General features: G+C 46.3%; 1 protein-coding gene across 3 annotated transcripts in view; it reads left to right on the top strand.

Annotated features, from left to right (window-relative positions):
• Window positions 1-22,293, top strand: part of LOC144730037 (glutamate receptor-interacting protein 2-like) — a 91,338-nt gene that overhangs the window by 26,340 nt on the left and 42,705 nt on the right. For all 3 annotated transcript variants that reach the window (XM_078610528.1, XM_078610529.1, XM_078610527.1), the window contains exons 2-4: window positions 15,708-15,785; window positions 19,394-19,529; window positions 20,822-20,967. In XM_078610528.1, coding sequence (XP_078466654.1) covers window positions 15,708-15,785; window positions 19,394-19,529; window positions 20,822-20,967 — 360 coding nt within the window. The remainder of the gene's footprint in view (window positions 1-15,707; window positions 15,786-19,393; window positions 19,530-20,821; window positions 20,968-22,293) is intronic.

Below are 22,293 nucleotides of genomic sequence, written 5' to 3'. Positions count from 1 at the left end.
AAAGCCTACTACGTGTTAAACTGAGCATTGCGAAGTGTGATCGAATGATCCCCCAACCAACCCACGTGAATTCGTTCGGCCTTCATCCGGCAGTAGCTTGACAAGGCCCGTCCAGGCACATGGATACAAATGCACACGGGATCTCCTTCAGCAACAATACGGTGAAAGTGTCTACACCCTCCCCCCCCGTTTTGTTGAATAATTGCTTTCAATAAGCGGTGGATGGGTGTCACGGTGACATGGCGGATTCCATTTCGTGAGGTTATGATCGGGGACGCTACTGTAGAAAAAAACAACGGCGCATAAATCGAAGCACACAGCATGCAAACAGTGGCTGTTAAAGAGAGACAGTTCTGTTTTGGAAAACGGATACATTTCCCAGGCTATTCGAAATAAAAACACTGAATTTTTGCGCGAGCGAATTGAGTTATTGCTCTTCTTAATGGAAACCCAGTGAATGGTGCACAACTACATACACACATTGCCACGTCTGTCAGTAACTCTTCCTTAATAACAACAACAATACTCTTCTTGGTTCTTTCGATAAAGTCACGTAGAAGGGAAGTAATAAAATAATAAAAATAAAACATGATAAATAATTCTCACGACGTTTCGGCCACAACGCAAGCAGCCGTCCTCAGGTGAAAACCAGGTCTGTTGAGGCGACGGCTGCTTGCGTTGTGGCCGAAACGTCGTGAGAATTATTTTATTATGTTTTAATTTTATTATTTTATTACTTCCCTTCTACGTGACTTTACCGAAAGAACCAAGAAGATGAATCCCTGCAGTCACGAAAGCTTTAAATCGAAACAACAATACTAATCCCATGCTAGATGCCATGTTGGTCGTGGGGTTGGCTTGACCATACTTCACCATGCTAGTCAGTGCGGTTGGTTAAGGGGGTGACCGTTTGAGATACCACTTGCCACCGATGTTATCCGTGGCCGGATATTGAACAGGATATAACGGAGAGTAGTAGGCTAACGCTTTGGGCAAATGTCCTTGTTCAGAGCTGCGAAAGCAGGAACAACGAACTGAGCCGTTATCGAAGACTGTACTCTACACTGGTTCCCAGAGAAAATGAAGCTATTCAAAGCAATATGGCATGCGGACAGTTGCACATTCCACGTCCACCCCCCCCCCCCCACATTGCGTTAAAACGAATTGCAAACAAAGTCTTCGACAGGCAAAACACTTGTGTCTACGTAAACTGAGTTAGGTAAAAACACGGGTACGAAACGTGACCCAGGAACTACATCCGGATGGGGGGGAGCCGTCTGTCCTCGGCAGGCTTCCAATCAAATCCTATTCGATTTCAAACGCTTCGAACAGGATCCGGCAGGAATGCGCAATTCCCACGCCAGTAGGGAAAGGAAAACGGGAGGAATGACCAGATCGGATGACCACTGTGGAAATGCTGAATCTGAGACGTTGTTACTCGCCGCTAAGAAAAGCACAGGCGCTTTGGTGGGACGCGTCGATGGAAGTATCCGTCTCTGATTCACAAAAAAGCAGTCCGATGTTTGCTGCGTAGAAAGGTAGCGCAGTGGAAGGGCTGAAACAAATTGTGCCACGGTGGTGAGATGTTAACTATCTCGCCCGGTGTACAGGAGGTTCGTGGGTTCGATCCCAACCTTGATGCCTGTATATTTGGAGTTTGCGTGTCTCTCTCCCTCTCTCTTCCCCCCCTGGTCGCGTGGATTTTTCTCCCGATCGTCCGGGTTTTTTTCTCCCTCCACATTTAGAATCAACGTGCGTCTACAGTGTTTGGCCGCTATAAATTTCCACATCGTAAGCCACTTCGTTGAGCTATCATTTGTGGTCAGGTCGCTTCTGAAAAAGAGCTGTATAGCTCAGTGGGCCTTACCTCGTAAAATAAAAAAAATGGTTTAGTAGTTTAGTTTGTAAGTAAGGAACCTCCCTTCCCTTGGCCCTACTGTGGACTCCCCACCCTTGTTCTCGTCCAAGTTTAAACCTTCTTTTCTTCCGTTTGAAAATACCGAACTGCCTCTGTCTACACTTAGTATTCCCACTGTTTCTGTCCAGCATCATGAGGTGTGGTTACACTTTAACGCGATGTATACAGTAATGTACAAGCACGTGATAAGGCCATGTTTCACCTGGGTATGCACGCATTGTATGTTGAACTTCTTTCGCACCGTACGTAGCCAACCGTGCTAAACGGGGGTGCGGGGTAAGGACAACAAACTAAAGGCAAACATCTGTTGTAAAGAAGTGAGTTTTCAATGTAGATTTAAAAGTGCATTGCTCCAGTGGCTTCCTAATATCGGAAGGAAGAACGTTCCAGACGGCCGCAAAAGCACATCTGTGGATAAACCACGATGATGATGGTGATGCTACAGTATAATATTTTTGCATTCTATCAGCAGAGGATTAAACAAAAACTAGCCACACTGCTGACAACGGGACTCAGAAAGTTGATACCAGTCCGTGGTTTGGCTGCTTAAAAGGCGCTGGAGTCTGGATGGCCAATACGCCGATGGACTGAAATGTCGTTAATTTCAATGTTTACATGATAGTGTTGTGAATGGGGTCGACACGAGACTAAACTCTAACTTTGAAGAGCTTGATTGACCTGCTAATGTGGGGAATTGTTGGGAGATATAAATACTACAAGAAACAAGATTGATATTTTCCCTTGTAGGGAGTGACTAACCTCCAACAGACTGTTGTCTGTTTATTACTTTATTAATGTATTACCCACAATCCACTCTGGCAATTGACTCACATGTATTCTTTTCTAATAGCATTTATTTTGTACGGTGCCATTCACAAAAGCAAATGCCCCAAAACGCTGTACAATATATAAAATATACAAAATACAAACATATGACAAAGCAAAAAAAACAATAGCAACTGGAGAATGGGCGGACATTTTTTATTTTACAAAGGCCAGGAAAAAAAAGCTTAAAGATGAGATTTAAAATATTGACGATATGCAAGTCTGAGAGCCTTGGGCAAATACTTCTACAGAATGGGAGTGAAGGAATAAAATGCTCTCAACCGTGGAGCAAAGACGTGTTATATATGATGTATTTATATAATTTTTTGAAATATTTAACGTTCTATTTTTTAGTATCTATATTTCTTTCCGGATATTAATACATTTATTATAAATATGAATTAATTTGCACATTTAGTGTCACAGAGAGCCTTTACAGCGCTTGCATGCAAGGTGAAAGGAGACAAACGCATTATACCTTGCGCTGCGATAACGGGAGACATCGGCTATCGGCTGCCGCTCTCAAATGGCAACTACATTCAGAAATAGGCCCCTTTTTGTTTTTACAAATAATTGCTGCTCTACCCGATACGGAGATGCGTGTGTGCTCACGCTGCGTCTGTCCAGGAGCCGAGGAGCACACGAGAAGGGTAAGCAATGCGACATGTGCGTCGTAAATCCATTACGGAGAAAATGTCACGGGTCTTGGAGGGGGGGAGCGGGGGTCCGTCTGCTGAACGGCCACATCTCGCTTGCGTTTATCGGGACCGGTCCGCCACACCGGTATGAATGTCATCTCGGTCATCTCAGTCAGTCGACCCTGGTGCGGCCGGGTACGGGTAAGGAATCAAAACCCATTTGCGACCTCTGCACCTGGGTCTGCCCCGTGACCTCCTGCCAGCGGGCGTTCGACACTTCACGTGGCCTCAAGGTGCACATTGCCTGGCACAAGCGTCGTGGGGACGTCACCGCCACTTAGTGGCGAATGGCGGTTGTTGTTGTTGTGAAATCGTCAAGAAGTCTCTTTGGGGTTTTTTTCTGTTACGGTGTCGCTGTCGTTGTTGCGGCACGCTGGCGGGCGGACAAAGAGCTCTGTCTCCGTGGAGGTCTTTTTTGCGACTGGGCATCTGACAAAAGCTTCCCCGTAGCATCTGCTTACGAATCAATTCGTCGCTGAGGGATTGCACAAGTGCCTACTTGTTTACGTAAACGACACTGACCGCTGTTGGGCTCGCGTGGTGCTTGCGTGTGCACGTTGCACATTTTTAGAGTCCTGTTGTGTAAAGGATTTTTTTTTCTGCGCACGCCAAAGCTCGTTATCATCAACTCATTGATTTGATGTTTCTAAAGCTAGGCACTCGGGCGTCAGATGCTGCGTGATGGTACAGCTCATTTGTGTTCCTCTGTTAAACAACAATAATTATCCATGCCTCTTGTGTGAATTACTTAGATCATTAATTTGCATTCAAATGCATGAAATGAACAGAAAGGGGAGTGGTTATTATAATTATTGCCGTGTTGTTTGCCTATTGTGTTTCACGTTGCTCAGCTGGCCGAGTGTTAGAGCGAACGTGCTCGCACGTTCGCTTTAACACTGGAAGGTTTGCGAGTTCATATTGTGGTTGGGGGGTTGACAGCCCATCATAACTCTGGGGGGTCGATAAAGTATACACAACATTGTGGGCTTACTGTGGTTAGACTCCACCCCAGCATAGCCACGTAGAATATTCACCGCCGGCTGTTAACGGGAGATGAGCACGCCCTCAATGCTCATCGGAGCCGGAAATCACTTTGACTCAAAGGTCATGGGGCTTTTTACTTGACTGGAAATTCCTACGTCGACAGCAGAAAGTCACTCCGCAAAATGTTGATCAGCCGCAGAATCGGATGAATAGGCTGCCCAAGTTGACCGTTAATTTGCTGTTTATTCTATTCGTTCACTTTTCATTTTTCTTGCCACTCTTAAGCCTGTGAATGAGATGAAGCGTCCGTCCGGAATGCTGCAACATCGCAGTGAAATGCCCTGCGTGTTAGGCAATCCTGCTTCGAGGCATGTTCATTTCGTGGCAGCAAAACAAGATGTTATATTTTCATAGTATAACTACAGCTGGAATGTTACCAAATCTTATCTTAACGGAATTTATACAGCTCCTTAACCATGACGCCTTACAAACAATTAACAACGGTACAATAACCTGTGAATGTAATGGTGGAGATGAGGTGAATGAAATAGATAAGAGGAAGAAATGGAGGCAAATCTGTGATGCGTGAATTCGGTGAAAGCTAAATTGATTATGGTAAATGATGATGAATGGATTGAATGAATGGGGAATGAGTGAAAGCGAGATGAGAATTTGAAGAGGGAACAGTAACAGTGGTGGTTATGAGGGGGAGATTCCGGTAATAAATAGACAACTTGATGTGACCATTTTCGCGTGGTCACTGCTGATCGGGCTGACACCATCAACTCGCTGCACCTGATTACCTGTTTCATCGCGGGGTGGCTGAAACCCAGATTCAAACCCAGGATTTTTTTGGTGCCCGCTCAGTGCTTTGCAGAGGTCGCAAACGGGTTTTGATTCCTTACCCTTACCCGGCCGCACCAGGGTCGCAATCGGGGTACCCTTACCCATACCCTACCCGATACCCGGCTACCCGTACCCGGCCGGGTATCGGGTAGGGTACGGGTACGGGTACCCGATTGCAACCTCTGGGATGAGCCATGTTGCAGGCGTGGGTGGGTTGATTTTAGGTACTTGAATTGTGAGAAGAGACAAGACGTTGGGAAATGAGTGACACACGGTGACTCACCAGTGACTCATGGCCTACCCGTACCCGGCCGCACCAGGGTCGCAATCGGGTACCCGAACCCGTACCCGGCCGGGTACGGGTAGCCGGGTATCGGGTAGGGGTACGGGTATCGGGTACCCGGTTGCGACCTCTGGTGCTCTGCCCCCTGAGCCACGCAGACTTTTCCTTGTAAACTTCCAGAGCTGGGCTTCGTCAAATGAAGTGAAAGTGCCATTTTAAGGTGGGATTTACTTGCCTGCACAATAATTGGTGAGGAGTGGGGGGTAGAGCAGTGGTATTGCCATTTACGTCGCCTCTCCAATCGGTCTGGAACGTCCTGCCCAGATGACCTTTGATCCATCCCATCTCGCGAATTGTTCAAAAAAACATTTAAAACCATCGTTGTTTTTGCGTAGCCTTTGGGACTCGGATCGAAAGTCTGCCGCCGCCTCCACACTCGAGCATTGCCACAGGCCTCAGCCTCCTGACATCGTCTCTGACAAAGGCATTGGACGAATAAATGTGATTATTATTAGTATGAAGATTTGTATTAGCTCACTGCTCCATCAACCCCAATGAACCTACGTGACTTTACCCAAAAAACCTAAGAATATATATCCCAATGAACCAAGTTTAATTCCCAATCATGGCTAACATCAGTCACCAATTTATACTGACCACTGCGGTGAAATATGGTACTTAAAAATAACAAAACCCTTGACCGACGTGGAATGCGGAGGCCTTCCATCAGCTGGTGGATTGAGAAGCGGCCAGAATTTGTTTAAAATTCGTGAATGGGCCAACAGACAACCCTGACTACTGCACCCATTAGCCCAAAACATTACATTTATTTATGCTTTAAGGCAGTGTTATTGATGCATTCGGTGACTTTTATCAAGATAAAGCTCACACCCCCTTCCCCCAAACAACATTTTCCCAATCCTAAGCAGCCTCTAGATTTGCGTCTCCTGCGTGGACGCTCGGGCGGCAGGGCACCTTGAGCCGCTCTCGTCCGGAATCGCCTCTTCGGTAGCCAACGCTTGGGGTGTGCCCGCCTCCGAGAGAGTGTGCGTCCGCTGTGGATGCCCTCGCGCGGTATGTCATTCATTGTGTACGTTCCTTCCCCGTTAGTGCATACGCCGACGTGTAACCGGACGCCGCTGTGAATCGGAGGGGGGCGGAGGAGAGACCGGTGCTGGATTAGATATCGTTATTTTAGTCCTTTCGCTGTAGCGTTAAGGGGCTTGCCTTTATCGTTAAACTAGATCGACGACTCCGCCGGCCACCAGGGGGGATTTCATTGCCCGCCAGCTCTCGCGTTTCACGCTGCCACCAGGATTCATTATTAATTATTATTTAATATGGACCTCAGCTGTTTCTTTTTGCCAGATGGTCGCACCGAACGAGCAGCACTGCTACGGACGAGCACTTTGATGTGGAAACCGAAGTGGATTAACATTCGGGACGGGAGCGACCGTGCAATTAACGCGGCTGAAAATAAACCTCGCGGAATCTCCTGGTGCGCTATTCCCGTTTGATATTGAAAATGCCGTAACTGCCCCTCTCCTTCAGTTGAGCGTCGCGTGGGCGGGTTGCAATTGACACTGGGAGAAGACGATTGTCGTCCAGTGTCCCCCATTGCACGCGCCGTGTTTCTGAACACACTTGTGGTTGTGTTTAGATATGAGAGAGGACAAAAAACAACACCCCATGAGAGAGGTTATTGAGGGCCAAAAGGCCAGTCGGCGCTTTGCCCCAGCACGTGTGTTTTTGTGCAAGTGTCCACATAGCAGCAGTGTTTCCCAACTTGAATAGTAACTCAATTTAACGGTGTTTGCTTCAGATTGAATAGCGCAGGCGCTGCAGATTGCGGAGTGTGCTTTGGTACCGCGGTGTGATGTACAAGACCGCTTGCTCTAACGGTGAAACCGAATCCCCTTTGAGCAAGCGCAGTAACCTGGAAATAACTTTGCCGGTCACTTCTCCAGAGACGAGAGTGCGTGTAAGTGTGCGCCAGGGAAGTTCGCCGAGGATTTTTGTTTGTTGGGGTGAAGGCTGGGCCCTTTTTAAAGGAAGCGTTGAGGCGAGACTGCTCGGAAAATGTTTGTGGGGGGGGAGTGGGAAAGTGAGCGGCTTTAACGAGCCCGTCTCGGAGGTGAATTGGCTTCGTCGGTCGGTCGGTCGGTGCGTTGGTGCCCTTCTTGATTCGAGCGTTACCTCGCAGCGGTGTTAATTTGCACATCCGGAACCTGTCTTGGTGTTTCGGAATGCAAACTGTCGCGCGTTAATGTAAGTGTGAAAACATTGGGGCCGGCGACAAGTAAAATAGACACGAAACTCGAGTGCCAAAAACGTGCACCGGGATCAACAAAATAAATGTCCTCCTGTGAGTGATTAATTTCAGAAGAATTATTTCAAATACAAGCAAACTCTGTGGACTGGTTTATCGATATTCATTTGCTCGTAAGCAGTGGGGTTTGTTTGAATTTAGGCTGGTGGAGTGCTGCTCCAACTGGCAAGAACCCTCTCCCCACAATATGGGTCTCAGTTCAACGAAAGATTATACAGGGTGTCCCATAAGTCTGGAATTATAGGAAAAACACATCTCTGTGTTATTGGCTCACGGTCTGGATGCGGTCTGTTAAATTCAACAGCGACCTCCCTCTGACTCCAATTTCCTATCAGTATAGTTATCTGGACTCGTTCTTCCTTAATACTCAGAGACATGTTGGGCCTGCAGAAGCAAAAAAAATAAAAATTAGTCATATTCTTGGGTCTTTCGGTAAAGTCACGTAGACAGGTTAAAAGAAAAAGAAAAAAACGACGTTTCGATCGCAAGACAAGCGGTTCGTCATCAGGAAGAAAAAAAGAGGGGGACAGCTACTGAGGCAGGCTGTAATCAGAGGTTTAAAATGAGTGTAGCCCAAGGGTCATCAACGAAGTGGGCGGGGCTAGTGATGTTAATGTGAGAGATTAGCATGTTAATGTGAGAGATTAGCATGTTAATGTGAGAGATTAGCATGTTAATGTGAGAGATTAGCATGTTAATGTGAGAGATTAGCATGTTAATGTGAGAGATTAGCATGTTAATGTGAGAGATTAGCATGTTAATGTGAGAGATTAGCATGTTAATGTGAGAGATTAGCATGTTAATGTGAGAGATTAGCATGTTAATGTGAGAGATTAGCATGTTAATGTGAGAGATTAGCATGTTAATGTGAGAGATTAGCATGTTAATGTGAGAGATTAGCATGTTAATGTGAGAGATTAGCATGTTAATGTGAGAGATTAGCATGTTAATGTGAGAGATTAGCATGTTAATGTGAGAGATTAGCATGTTAATGTGAGAGATTAGCATGTTAATGTGAGAGATTAGCATGTTAATGTGAGAGATTAGCATGTTAATGTGAGAGATTAGCATGTTAATGTGAGAGATTAGCATGTTAATGTGAGAGATTAGCATGTTAATGTGAGAGATTAGCATGTTAATGTGAGAGATTAGCATGTTAATGTGAGAGATTAGCATGTTAATGTGAGAGATTAGCATGTTAATGTGAGAGATTAGCATGTTAATGTGAGAGATTAGCATGTTAATGTGAGAGATTAGCATGTTAATGTGAGAGATTAGCATGTTAATGTGAGAGATTAGCATGTTAATGTGAGAGATTAGCATGTTAATGTGAGAGATTAGCATGTTAATGTGAGAGATTAGCATGTTAATGTGAGAGATTAGCATGTTAATGTGAGAGATTAGCATGTTAATGTGAGAGATTAGCATGTTAATGTGAGAGATTAGCATGTTAATGTGAGAGATTAGCATGTTAATGTGAGAGATTAGCATGTTAATGTGAGAGATTAGCATGTTAATGTGAGAGATTAGCATGTTAATGCGAGAGATTAGCATGTTAATGTGAGAGATTAGCATGTTAATGTGAGAGATTAGCATGTTAATGTGAGAGATTAGCATGTTAATGTGAGAGATTAGCATGTTAATGTGAGAGATTAGCATGTTAATGTGAGAGATTAGCATGTTAATGTGAGAGATTAGCATGTTAATGTGAGAGATTAGCATGTTAATGTGAGAGATTAGCATGTTAATGTGAGAGATTAGCATGTTAATGTGAGAGATTAGCATGTTAATGTGAGAGATTAGCATGTTAATGTGAGAGATTAGCATGTTAATGTGAGAGATTAGCATGTTAATGTGAGAGATTAGCATGTTAATGTGAGAGGTTAGCATGTTAATGTGAGAGATTAGCATGTTAATGTGAGAGATTAGCATGTTAATGTGAGAGGTTAGCATGTTAATGAGAGAGGTTAGCATGTTAATGGGAGAGATTAGCATGTTAATGGGAGAGATTAGCATGTTAATGTGAGAGATTAGCATGTTAATGTGAGAGACTAGCATGTTAATGTGAGAGGTTAGCATGTTAATGGGAGATTGCAGAGCAGCAACGTCGAGCTCGACGAGCGAGGTGGTTGTGTTAGTGGGAAATGTAACCTGTGCCGAAAATAACAACTAACATCGGAAAGTGGTAGGATGGGAACGTCGCAACCAGTTATGACTTAAACTGGTTGATAACTTCCTTCCAATGATTGCTCAGTTTATACCCATCTTCTCGATTAAAGTCTGTATATGTGGATTGCTTCATGAACGAATCTTTGTTGATAGCCAGTGGGTTTGCAAAGTACCTTCGTCTTAGAGAAATCAATTTCGCGTGAGCCCACCGCATTAAAACAATGATCAGCCACGGCCGAGGTATTGGTCCTACCGTGTTTCAGATCTGCCTTGTGTTCACGAACACGGTCCGAGACAAGTCGCTTAGTTTCTCCAATGTAACTACTGCCACAGACACAGCTTAGTTTGTAGACGCCAGGGTATGGCATGTCAGGGATCACATCCTTCACAGGTGGGATCAGATCACGAATTTTGTGTACTGTGTTAAATCGAACCTGGATCTTGTGTTTGCTCATGATTTTGGAGATCTTTTTTGGTGACCCCTGCTATGTATGGCAAGGTGATGGTTTTGATTGGGTCATCAGATGGTTATGAATATGAATTCCTGCAGAATATGAATTCCTGCAGTCACGAAAGCTTTAAGTCAAAATAATTCGTTATTTTTCTCTATGATTCCAGATTTATGGGCCACCCTGTATAATCCATGACTCAAAATAACAGTTGGCACCTGGCTTAACAGGATGCCACCTGATTTAAAATCCACAATTTTTGTCCTCATTATTCCCTAATGTTATTCCCTGATGCTATTCCCTAATGTTATTCCAATTGTGCTGTCGCATCATGCCGTGCGATGAACGATCCGTGAGGAATGCTCGCAGAGTAGTACAACACCCTGTGATGGAGAACAGTCCACGGAATGAAATACCACAGAACTACTACTGAGATCCCTTCATGTGACTTCTTATCCACATTAGAGGCCAGCTCTTTCCCACATATCCTGCTATACAGAGTAATGCTCACCATCATTATGACAGTGAAATGGTTATTTTTCTTATTTCCATGACTGGAAATTAGCTAAACCAAAATAAAATGTGCAGGGTTTTGTTTGTGCAGTATATTTGATGAGCGAGCTGAAACGATCACCTCACTACATTTGAGAAACCACTATAATCATGTTTGGCTACCAGGATTCGAACTCATGATGTCCAGTGGTGCCGGCTCAGTGGCCTGGGCAACACAGCCGCTTTTTAAATCAACACGAGCTTTTGAGGGACGAAAGGGAAAAGGAGCACAGTCCTGCAATTAATTGCCCTTTGGAATGGTTAATTGAAGTCTGGGCCTACACGAGAATGCAATAACACGTAATAATCCCATGGAAAAAAAACTTTCCGTAATTTACCAACATCAGTTTTATGACCTTGTCAAATCTTTCAACTTTATTGCATTGCCCGTGTAAACTAATAACAACAACACCTGCGAGGGAAATGAAGTAATAACCAACCACAAATAACACGTAAGCACAGTAGTACATTCACGGCAATTGCCAACGACCGATTTTAAGACGCCGTGTACATCTTGTACTTTTAATTTGATTGCCAGGGGCGAAGTAATAAAACTACAAACGATATTTCATCATCGATTATTGCGACCTCGTAGAGTAAAATGTAGCACTAAATTTCCTCATTGATCAGCGGCGGTGCCAATTGAAACCAGAAGTGAACAGATATAAATCATAAAATATTACCCCCTCCCCCCCGAAGTCCGAAATAAAATGCTTTGCCGATCAATAAAATTACTGCCAAGTGGTCGTATTTTAAAGTTCCGCCCTGGACACTTGAGGGTTACGCATTACAGAAGCAATGAGGTCGATTTTCTTTTTTCGAGGTTGCTCAAACTTATCTCAGCAGTGGTTCATGTTTACTTAGGAATGCAGAACCACGTGGACTTGGTGATGGAAGCAGCCTGGAGGTAATCGACCTTTACAAAACAATGCTTTTGTATTATTTTTTTTAAACGCCCCAGTGGATCGTAGGGGTGATCTGTCACACGTAAACAAATGTCAAAATATTTGCCCCGTGCAGTGCAACGTTCTGTTTACTTTGCAATCTGGTCTCTGACATTGTATTTCATCATCATCGACAACAGCAACTGTTTGTCATCAACTTTGCCTTCATCATCATTATTCGCCTTGATCTGTCCGCTGCTGGATGAAGGCCTCCCCACGTTGTTGCCATCTCTCGTGGTCTCTCGAATCTTCCCTGCCTTTAACAATTGCCCGATTTTTACGCATCGTCGTTAACATTTTCCAGTTGTGTCCCTCCAACAATGGTCTACTTGTGTTCGTACGTGACGAGTTACAACTGCCGCCCATTCCAATTTTTTTTTTAAATGGGAAGCTGTCAGACCAGATGTAAATAGCTGTGGACACCATTGCAGGAGCAGCTTTTGCCTAAACAAAAATCCATCATCATCACGATTCATGGGGCATATAGCCCCGTAGGTGTCCACTGCACATTTTTGTCATTTGTTTCCACTCTCCTCTGTCTTGTAGTGCCAATAAAGTTCAAGTAGTGCAACATCTTTCTGGCACCAATCTCTTGTGTCGTCGTCAAGCCATTCTGTGTGTAAAAAAATACGAGTTAGACTTATTTATAAAAAAAAATATGGTGGAATGCGCTTCTGATCGTTTTATTTTAAGAATGGGTGGCGTAATAGCCACTTTTTATACATTTACCTTACATTGCTTTATTGTTAATTTCATGTTTATATTAACGTGTGCAGGAGTGGCTCGGTGGTTAGCGCGCGCGCTGCCTTGTGAACCCGGCAACGTGAGTTCAAATCCCAGCCTTGGCACAGGTCTCGGAGCCCCACTTCCACCAACTGTCACTGACCAACATGGTGAAGTATGGTCAAACAGGCCTGATGATGTAAACTCATGGACAGGCCTTCATTCATCCGCGGTTTGTTAAAGGGCTCTAAATAAAACATATATATTAAATCTACTTCAATCTATTGGAGTTTTTTTTACCCTCCGCAGTATTTTACTTACAATGTTGGGGCCTATAAATCAAGGCAAATGTTCCTGCAATTTCTCTGAGGTTAAGCCAAAATCATGACTTCTAGCTATCAATCACAGACCGGATTAAAATAACATGGAGGAGGAGAAGAAGAAGAATAAAACACAAATATTCCACGCTTGTTATTGTTAAGCAATCCACGTTTATACAGCTGCGTGACCACGAGAGGCAGGGTCAGGGTTTGAGCACTCAAAGGACTTGGCCGCTATAAGGGACCAGTCTGACGAGAGAAATGCCGGTAATGCGCGAATGTGATACCGCACAGACGGACATGCTCGTGTGCCTCAAATGTACGTCGTGAGGGCCCTCCCAAACAATCAATGCCGTCGGATAAACTCGCGCGCCACTCACTTTTCACGGCAGCAAGGCGTGCCATTCAAAGCCGACCCCACCGTGGCACGGTCAGCCTTTAAATTAAATGAAATCTCTTGACACAAAAAAGTAAATCGATAAGTAATGTACGCCGGTCATTTTTAAACTGAACAGCATTATAACGGCAACGCGAGAAATCTATACATATTTGTAGTTTTAACGCAGCGCGGCTTGTTGACGCATCAGATGTAGCTGCGGGGGGTGACTTTTATGAACTGTTTCGCAGTTAAATTTTTGTTCACTGTCTGGGACGGCAAACAAAAAAACTCATTTCAAACCCCAAAAATAAAATCTATAAATATCATTAAAGTCAAATGGATAGCTCGAGGACAGCGACAGGTTTGTAATAAAATGCATTTCCGTTTCCAGACTTTGCAGAAGTGTTTGCATTCAGTGCAGCGTGAGCTTCCTGAGCAGTAAAAGAGTTTGTTGACGGTGAGGTGCAGCAGCTGCTGTTGTTAAATTCTTTCCGTTCGCACCTTTGCCGTACGTCTGACGTTTGCGCTCGCGTCGTCTGAAATGTGGCATGAAGAACATGGAAATGTATTTTTGTAATCGGTAGCCATTTTCAATCCGCTGCTGGATGAAGGCCTCTCCATGCCGTTATGGGTGTTGTTTTCTGGCCATACTTCATGTTGGTCGGGTTGGTGAAGTTCAAGTTAATTTATTAGGTATAGCCCTGTGAGCCATTCGGCTCTTGAATCGGGTGCAACCGCAACAAACAAAAAAACAAAAACATGAACAAAAACGTGAAGTGGTGGGACCCGGGACCGGTTCAGATGTCGTTCACCAATCGATGTTTGCTGTGGGCAGGAATCAAACTTCGGTAACCAATTCCATTGGGAAATGCACTGACCACGGTGTCGCCGCTCCGCACGCAGTAAATCTTATAAACATCTCAACTGTCTTTCTAAATTGTCTGCAAAGCACCAAGTAGAGGATTATAAAACGCCATTCTTCTCACCCCACCATGCGCTGCCTTTCCATGTTCACCAGTCGGCTCCATATTAGTGCTATGCAAGTTGTAAGCCGTTGAAATGTGACACTCCGCCATCATGGAACACGTGGGAAGGAGTGCACGCATCGAGGTTGACTTACTGTGACTGATTTCGATTTAAAGCTTTCGTGACTGCAGGGATTCATCTTCTTGGTTCTTTCGGTAAAGTCACGTAGAATGGAAATAATAAAATAATGAAAATAATAAAAAGTAAAAATAATAAAACAATATAATAAAATTATAAAATATTTTATAATGTTTTATTTTTATTATTTCCATTTTACTGTGACTGATTCCGAGCGTGGATTCGCTAAAGGTGTGCGACACACAACACAAGTTACGCAGCCCAGGTTTGCTGCCTTGGCCTTGGTAACTCCGGCGTGGGAGTTGATGCCGAGCCCGCTTGCCCAGTCATTGCGCCAGGCCGGGCATACGCTCCGGTAGCCTTGGGAACGTGATGCAAGTGACACCGGGGAGCCGAACGATGACCGACTCCCTCCATCCTCTGTTTGTTAATATTTTTACAACACGACACCGGCTGGCTTAAGGCTGGCTTAAGGCTGGCTTTGACGTGGATTCCAACCGTTGACCTTTGAAGGAAGTGTCATGCACACTGGCCATTTTCTTTGTGGTCTACCACTGAGACCACCTGGGTTGGGAGACCATACTTGGGAGCTTGAGTTCATTCACATACCGAGCTAGTCCATATTTACTTCATAGCGTTCATTATGCCTTGTGTGTGTGTGTGTGTTTGTGGTCACTATCTTTAAGCCACAAGGTATTCTCTGGCAGTCTCTCAAGTGCTCATGCTCACAGACTTGTGTGCGCACACACACACGTGTATATGTCTAATGTTGTAATGGATTTTTATTTTTAATTGTGTGGCCGAGAGTACAAACGTGAATGTCAATTATAGACGCCTTTGGACCAGAGCATAATCTTCATCGTATCTTGTTTTCTCTGGATTATTTGATGTGGTTTTGCTGTTGTACTGAACCAGACCCCAAAGTTTTTGCATAGTGCCCCTGCCCGTAACATCTGACAATACGCCACTACTGTATTTGTTTAAACCTGAGACCAAGAAGTTCAAACCAGTACAAAGCTTGTTTTCGCTTAAAAACAAATGCCGCCGAACAACATTTTGTCCAGCGAGCCAACACTTTACTTGCCTATTTTACATGCGTGTGGACTGGCAGACGTCTGTGTGTTGCGTTTGCCCGTTTATTAATTAATCGCACCTCTGCTGTCGCCGTGTGTGTTTGTCCTCAGACGATGGGCCCTACGCACGGGCGAGCGGGCTGGCACGCGTGGATGGCACGGTTGCGCTCAGACGCCACAGCATCCCAGGTGAGGCTGCCAGACAAAGCGAACGGTCCCCCATGCAGCCTCGCGAAACCGTCGTGACACAATGCCGCTGGTGACAAACTCACGACTCCCTCGTGCGTGGCGCACGGCGCGCGAGGGAGTCGCGTAGACACCCACCATGCCCCAGCTGCCTCTGTTTCTCCGATACCAGTTACTCATTTGAGGCTGAGTCTACCTATGGGGAGGTGCACAACAAGTTCAGACGCAAGGTTGACAGTGGTGTTAGTCATGGCTGGGAATCAAACTCGGTTTTGTCGTACTGCTCTAAGACTGCTCCCCACTATACATTGGCAAAGTTCTCCTGTATAGCTTTCAGCAGGCTGTTGTTGATGTGGCCATCACCTCGCCTGGCCGCATTTGTCTCCCCAGTCGCTGATGTTTTTGCTCTGCACGAGGCACTCATTTAAGGCTGAGTCGACCTAGGGGAGTCCCAGGACAAGTTCAAACACCCTTTGCCACTGACACTCGCCAATGGCTGGGAATCCAACACAAGTTGTTGTTGTTCACAGAATACCCAGATCTGGTATTTGGCTGAATGGTAAATACGTTTTCTTCAGTGGCACCTCGAGCCTCAATTAAAGTGAATTCAGAAGTGAGGCACGTGATGTCATCTTCTAGGGCTGTTCTGACACAAGAAGGGGCACTGCTCCCTGAAATAATTTTCATCGAAAATGTCTCGGGCCTCGTAGCACTCTATCAATCGCAGCACTGTACGATATTTGGATTTACGGAGCATCTAAAAGCAACTTCATCTCAAGACAATGCAGACGGACACAGTGTGGACAGTTTATAACACATTCCTGCGGAGGTAGCTGGTAGCAACGTTGGGTTGCTCGGTCAATGGCCAGGGTCAACGGCGGCGTGGTGTATTCCGCAAATATGCCCGACTGTGAGGGCGGGCACAAGCCGGCGTGAGTAGGTTAAACGAGTTTTATAAGGGCACCACGGGGTGACCAGCCCCTCCCCACCCAGCCCCTCCCCACCCTCCCCTCCCCACCCAGCCCCTCCCCACCCTCCCCACCCAGCCCCTCCCCACCCTCCGCTCCCCACCCAGGCCCACCCTCCCCACCTAGCCCCTCCCTCCCCACCCAGCCCCTCCCTCCCCACCCAGCCCCTCCCTGCACGACGGACGGACGCAATAATCCCCACAGTATGAAAGAGCAAGACCATCTTCTAGGCAGGGGGGAAAAATGAGTCTCTTCAGTCTGGAGCACCAACGGCTGTGGGAAGGGAGTTCTAGGCTATAGGGGAGTAAAGGGAAGGCCCGCCACACTAACCCCCCTCGCTTCAATCAACGTGTCCACTGTCTTTCTCAGCAGCTACTGTAGGGCTGGGTTTTTGTTTTCATGATTCGGATGTTGAGGGGAACAAAAAGCCAGTCATGTGGGCTGACCTTGAACAGGGAGGAGCACTTATCGGAGTATGACCGCGAGAAGGGAAGCAAAGCAAGCGAAGCAATCGCGGTAGAACAAAATCTACAAGTGCTGCTCGCAATATTTCCATTAGGCTGCAAGGGAAGCCTTTAGATAAGCACCATTACACTCCCATGAGCGAGCAGATCAGCCAGTTATCTGTATTTTTATAAATCCGCCGGCACTGCAGGAGGGGCCCGGTGAAGGCGATTGAACTCGAGCAGCGCCGTACGGATATTGGTTTAAAGGCTTTGCATGTACAGCAGATCGGTCCACTTGATCTAAATGGAATTTATGAAGTGATGCCCCTACTCCGGTCAGATGCAGTCTGCATACTCCTGCATGGAACTGTTTGTCTTTCGTGAGACCGACGCAAACACGTGCTGAAGACGAAATCGCCCAAAATGTTCCCGATCTAATCATATTTTGGAAATTGGGTGGGCCTGATCCCGGTTTGCATTTAAATAGGGTGACCGCCATGGCTTGTCAGGTGTTGTAGGCATGGCGCTGCGAGGTGGCCAGGAGATGGCAGTGGTGAGTGTCGCCCCTTCGTATGCATGCTGGGTTGCCTCGAGGTCAGTGTTCTTCACTAGTTTTGAGCGGGAGGGCCACTTTCGCCGATAAGACATCATCAGTGTGAGGGCCGCCACGACATTTGAAACCCCGGAGTTTGACGGCACGACGATGACGATGACGATGATGATGGGTAGTGTTTTCACTTCTGTGTTTTGTCGGGAGGCCGCAAGTCAGGGGCCGCACTAAAGACCAACAGGGGCCGCCAGTGGCCCGCGGGCCTTGCAATGAACAACACTGCTTTCGGTTCTACCGTTTTCTCCCACATGAAGCCAAACACTAATTTTTACTTTTGGCCGAACGTCCTAATGCAGGATCCTCCTGATAAATTGTTTCGAGACTCGGTGGGGCTTTCCCTGGGTAAATATTTTTCTTCCAAGCCAAAGCACGGATTATCCCGCACTTCCGATTCGCACGGTTGGCTACGTACGGTGCGAAAGAAGTTAAACATACATACACATATTATTGTATGGGATCAACTGATCGAATTTCCTTCCACCATGTACTTCTATTCTGTTCCTCTTCTCTCGTAACATCCAATACACTTGTATTTCGTTCCACCACACCCTGGATAAATAATTGGCATTTTCAAATCATTGGTGTGATCTCAATGCGAGAAAAAAAAACTGCCTGTTGAGCCACAGGATACCTTTGTTGTTACAAGGGAGTGGATGGCAATCCCTCACCCGTGTGCTGATCACAGGCCAGCATTGCAGCGGCTACATGTCTTGGCATGTTTACCAAAAGGCACTGATTGAGTTAGTGTTGCTACGCACCTTTCTTTGAGCTTCACTGGTGCAACAAATTAAGTTTAAGACATTTAATTTTCGTTTTTGCACCTGGCGTAATTTGGTTGTGCACTTGAGTAACTTGTTCAGGAAAGGGGTTTTAGATCTGTCTCTGAAATAATGATTTCGGCACTAAGTCCCCTGTCGCTATTATGAGTCTCCTTGATTTTCTCGGTTGAATTTCTGTCCACTTCAAAAAAACTATACATTCTCAAATATATTCATATTCCAGACAGACTGCAATAGAAACGCATGGATGAGTAAATATACGCAAGCTAGAGACATCATTTTATTAAAATCCAAATGTGCTTGAGCTGGACGTGTCGCTGGAAGAGCTGATGGCCGGTGGTCAAGACTAACAACGGAGTGCAAGCCAAAGGAGAGAACGCACCAGGGAGAGGTCATCCACCACTACAAGATAGAGAAATGAAATTAGACTCTGCGCATATGGCAGATTGCTTATTGCATTCACGAGACCGTGAGTGATGGCGACAGCTTGGGCAGTGGAGGGGAGGCTTCATCCAGCAGTGGATAGCCCATGGCTGATGATGATTTGTGTGATTGCAGTAAAACTCCTCTTATCCGGTGTGGTACGGGGGCACTCGGGGTCTATCCCATTATCTGTGTTTAGTCGCGCAAATTACTCCAGCAATAGACCCCATTGTTGGTTCGCGTTTTCGAGAGAGACTCGGTTTGTCCGAGTGACGAAACGAGCGGCGGTGACGACAGCGATAATGATCTTGACGGCAGCGGTCGTCATGGTGATTACGATGCTCGCTCACGTACCGCGATGGCTTCGCGCGGTGCCTCCCGGCAGAGGAGCTGCGGGGCAGCACCACGGTGGAGCTCATGAAGAAAGAGGGCAGCACGCTGGGGCTCACGGTGACGGGCGGCACGGACAAGGAGGGGCGGCCCCGCGTCTCCAACCTCCGGCCAGGAGGCATCGCGGCACGGTGAGGCCGGCTCCCCCCTCCGTGGGATGAAATCTTTTTTCAAATATTTTTTTTTTCTCTCCTTCCCCCAACTCGCATCGTGTCGGTGTGCAGTAACGAATCTCACGGAGCGGTGGCCCCCATGCTTCAGAGAGTGGCCCGTGGAAGAGGCGTTTGATGGGATTTGTGAAACATCAAACCAATATTAGTTTATACATCTTCGGAGCCAAATCAAGTGTAAAACCAGGTTTTTTTTCATGATGGGTTTTCTTTGCAAAAATTAGTGACTGAGTTGAAACCATTAACTCAACACACTTAGGAATTCGGTTTAATCACAGGTGGCTGACCAGATTAAAACCCAGGATTTCAGGAGTGCTGGCTCAGCTTTTTGACCTCTGGTCCACCCAGCCACCTCTTACTGCAAGGCTCTCATAGACTGGATATCCACAATGCCCTCTCACATTCACATCCAATCTTGTAACCATCACACGATTGAATATGAATGACAAGTAACATTCAAATAGATCCCTTACAAGTCATCCGTCCAATTCTACGCATGATAATGCATTCCTTTGGATTCATATGCGTTGTGTGTAATTATTTTATTTGTCCCATGTAGCCACTCGTGGGAATAAGAAATAATGAGCACCACAACATTAAAATAAAACTTAATTTCTGAAGGTGGGAAGGGTAGGGGTGAATGGGGGTATAAATCATTTCAAAACGTAATGTTGACATTAATAATAATTTATAGCGTGTTGTCAGTCCACCGCTGAATGAAGGTCTCCCCTATGCCGTGTTGGTCATGGGGCTTATTTGATCAGACCAGAGGTCGCAACCGGGTACCCGATACCCGTACCCTACCCGATACCCGGCTACCCGTACCCGGCCGGGTACGGGTACGGGTACCCGTTTGCGACCCTGGTGCGGCCGGGTACAGGTACGGGTAAGGAATCAAAACCCGTTGGCGACCTCTGGATCAGACCTACTGTACAGCTGTGAAAAAGATCTTCACAGCTCATCGGATTCCTCCAGTACAAATCGACGTTCTTGATTCCGATGAACCTGACTTCGCCTTGACATTGCCGCCCCTTCCCGAGTCTCGACAATCTGCCTGACTGGGCACGCGCCTCCGTTGCTTCCGTTGCCTAAACCTGGCGCTGCCAGCCAGGGCACCCTGCCAACCACCCCCTGCCACCCCCTCCACCCGCCCCCCTCTGGTCCCTCCCGCTCGCGTGGCCCGGTGCGGTCTCGGGTTGCAACCGCCCGCCCGCTCGACGGCCGTGCCATTGACCCGGCGATGCCCTTCGCAGGAGCGACCAGCTTAACGTGGGAGACTGCATCCGCACGGTGAACGGCATCAACCTGACGCGGCTGAGGCACGACGAGATCATCAGCCTCCTGAAGAACGTGGGCGAGCGCGTTGTGCTCGAGGTGGAGTACGAGCTGCCCCCACTCGGTGAGCCCGACCGGCACCCTGCGACTTGGATCATCCTCCTCCTGATTCTGCACGATCCTCACTCTGGTTCTTCGTGATTCTCTCTCTGATTCTGCGTGATTCTCTCTCTCTAGTTCTTCGTGATTCTCTCTCTGATTCTGCGTGATCCTCACTCTGGTTCTGCGTGATTCTCTCTCTGGTTCTGCGTGATCCTCTCTCTGATTCTACGTGATCCTCTCTCTGATTCTGCGTGATTCTCTCTCTGGTTCTGCGTGATCCTCTCTCTGATTCTGCGTGATTCTCTCTCTGATTCTGCGTGATTCTCTCTCTGGTTCTGCGTGATCCTCTCTCTGATTCTGCGTGATTCTCTCTCTGGTTCTGCGTGATTCTCTCTCTGATTCTACGTGATTCTCTCTCTGATTCTGCGTGATTCTCTCTCTGATTCTACGTGATTCTCACTCTGGTGCTGCGTGATTCTCTCTCTGGTTCTGCGTGATCCTCTCTCTGATTCTGCGTGATTCTCTCTCTGGTTCTGCGTGATTCTCTCTGATTCTACGTGATTCTCTCTCTGATTCTACGTGATTCTCTCTCTGATTCTGCGTGATTCTCTCTCTGATTCTACGTGATTCTCACTATGATTCTGCGTGATTCTCTCTCTGATTCTTCGTGATCCTCTCTCTGATTCTGCGTGATTCTCTCTTTGGTGCTGCGTGATTCTCACTCTGGTTCTGCGTGATTCTCTCTCTCTGGTTCTGCGTGATTCTCTCTCTGATTCTGCGTGATTCTCTCTCTGATTCTGCGTGATTCTCTCTCTGATTCTACGTGATTCTCTCTCTGATTCTGCGTGATTATCTCTCTGATTCTTCGTGATCCTCTCTCTGATTCTGCGTGATTCTCTCTTTGATGCTGCGTGATTCTCACTCTGGTTCTGCGTGATTCTCTCTCTCTGGTTCTGCGTGATTCTCTCTCTGATTCTGCGTGATTCTCTCTCTGATTCTGCGTGATTCTCTCTCTGATTCTGCGTGATCCTCTCTCTGGTTCTGCGTGATTCTCTCTCTGGTTCTGCGTGATTCTCTCTATGATTCTGTGTGATTCTCTCTCTGATTCTGCGTAATTCTCTCTCTGATTCTGCGTGATTCTCTCTCTGATTCTGCGTGATTCTCTGTCTGATTCTGCACGATCCTGTTTCTGCATCTGTGTCTGTATCTGATTCCATCTCGGTCTGAGATCGTCTTTGTAATCCTGCGTATTTTTTTTAATCTTCTATCTGTATCTGATCTTGTCAGTAATCGTGTGTATTTCTCCAATCCTGTATAATACCCTGTCTCTCAACTTCTCCCTGTCTGT

This window comes from Lampetra planeri, chromosome 34 (genome assembly GCF_965212315.1).
Source record: "Lampetra planeri chromosome 34, kcLamPlan1.2.h2, whole genome shotgun sequence".
Lineage (NCBI taxonomy): Eukaryota > Metazoa > Chordata > Hyperoartia > Petromyzontiformes > Petromyzontidae > Lampetra > Lampetra planeri.
Note: the sequence above shows the minus strand (reverse complement) of the source record. Positions and strands in the feature narration are given on the sequence as shown.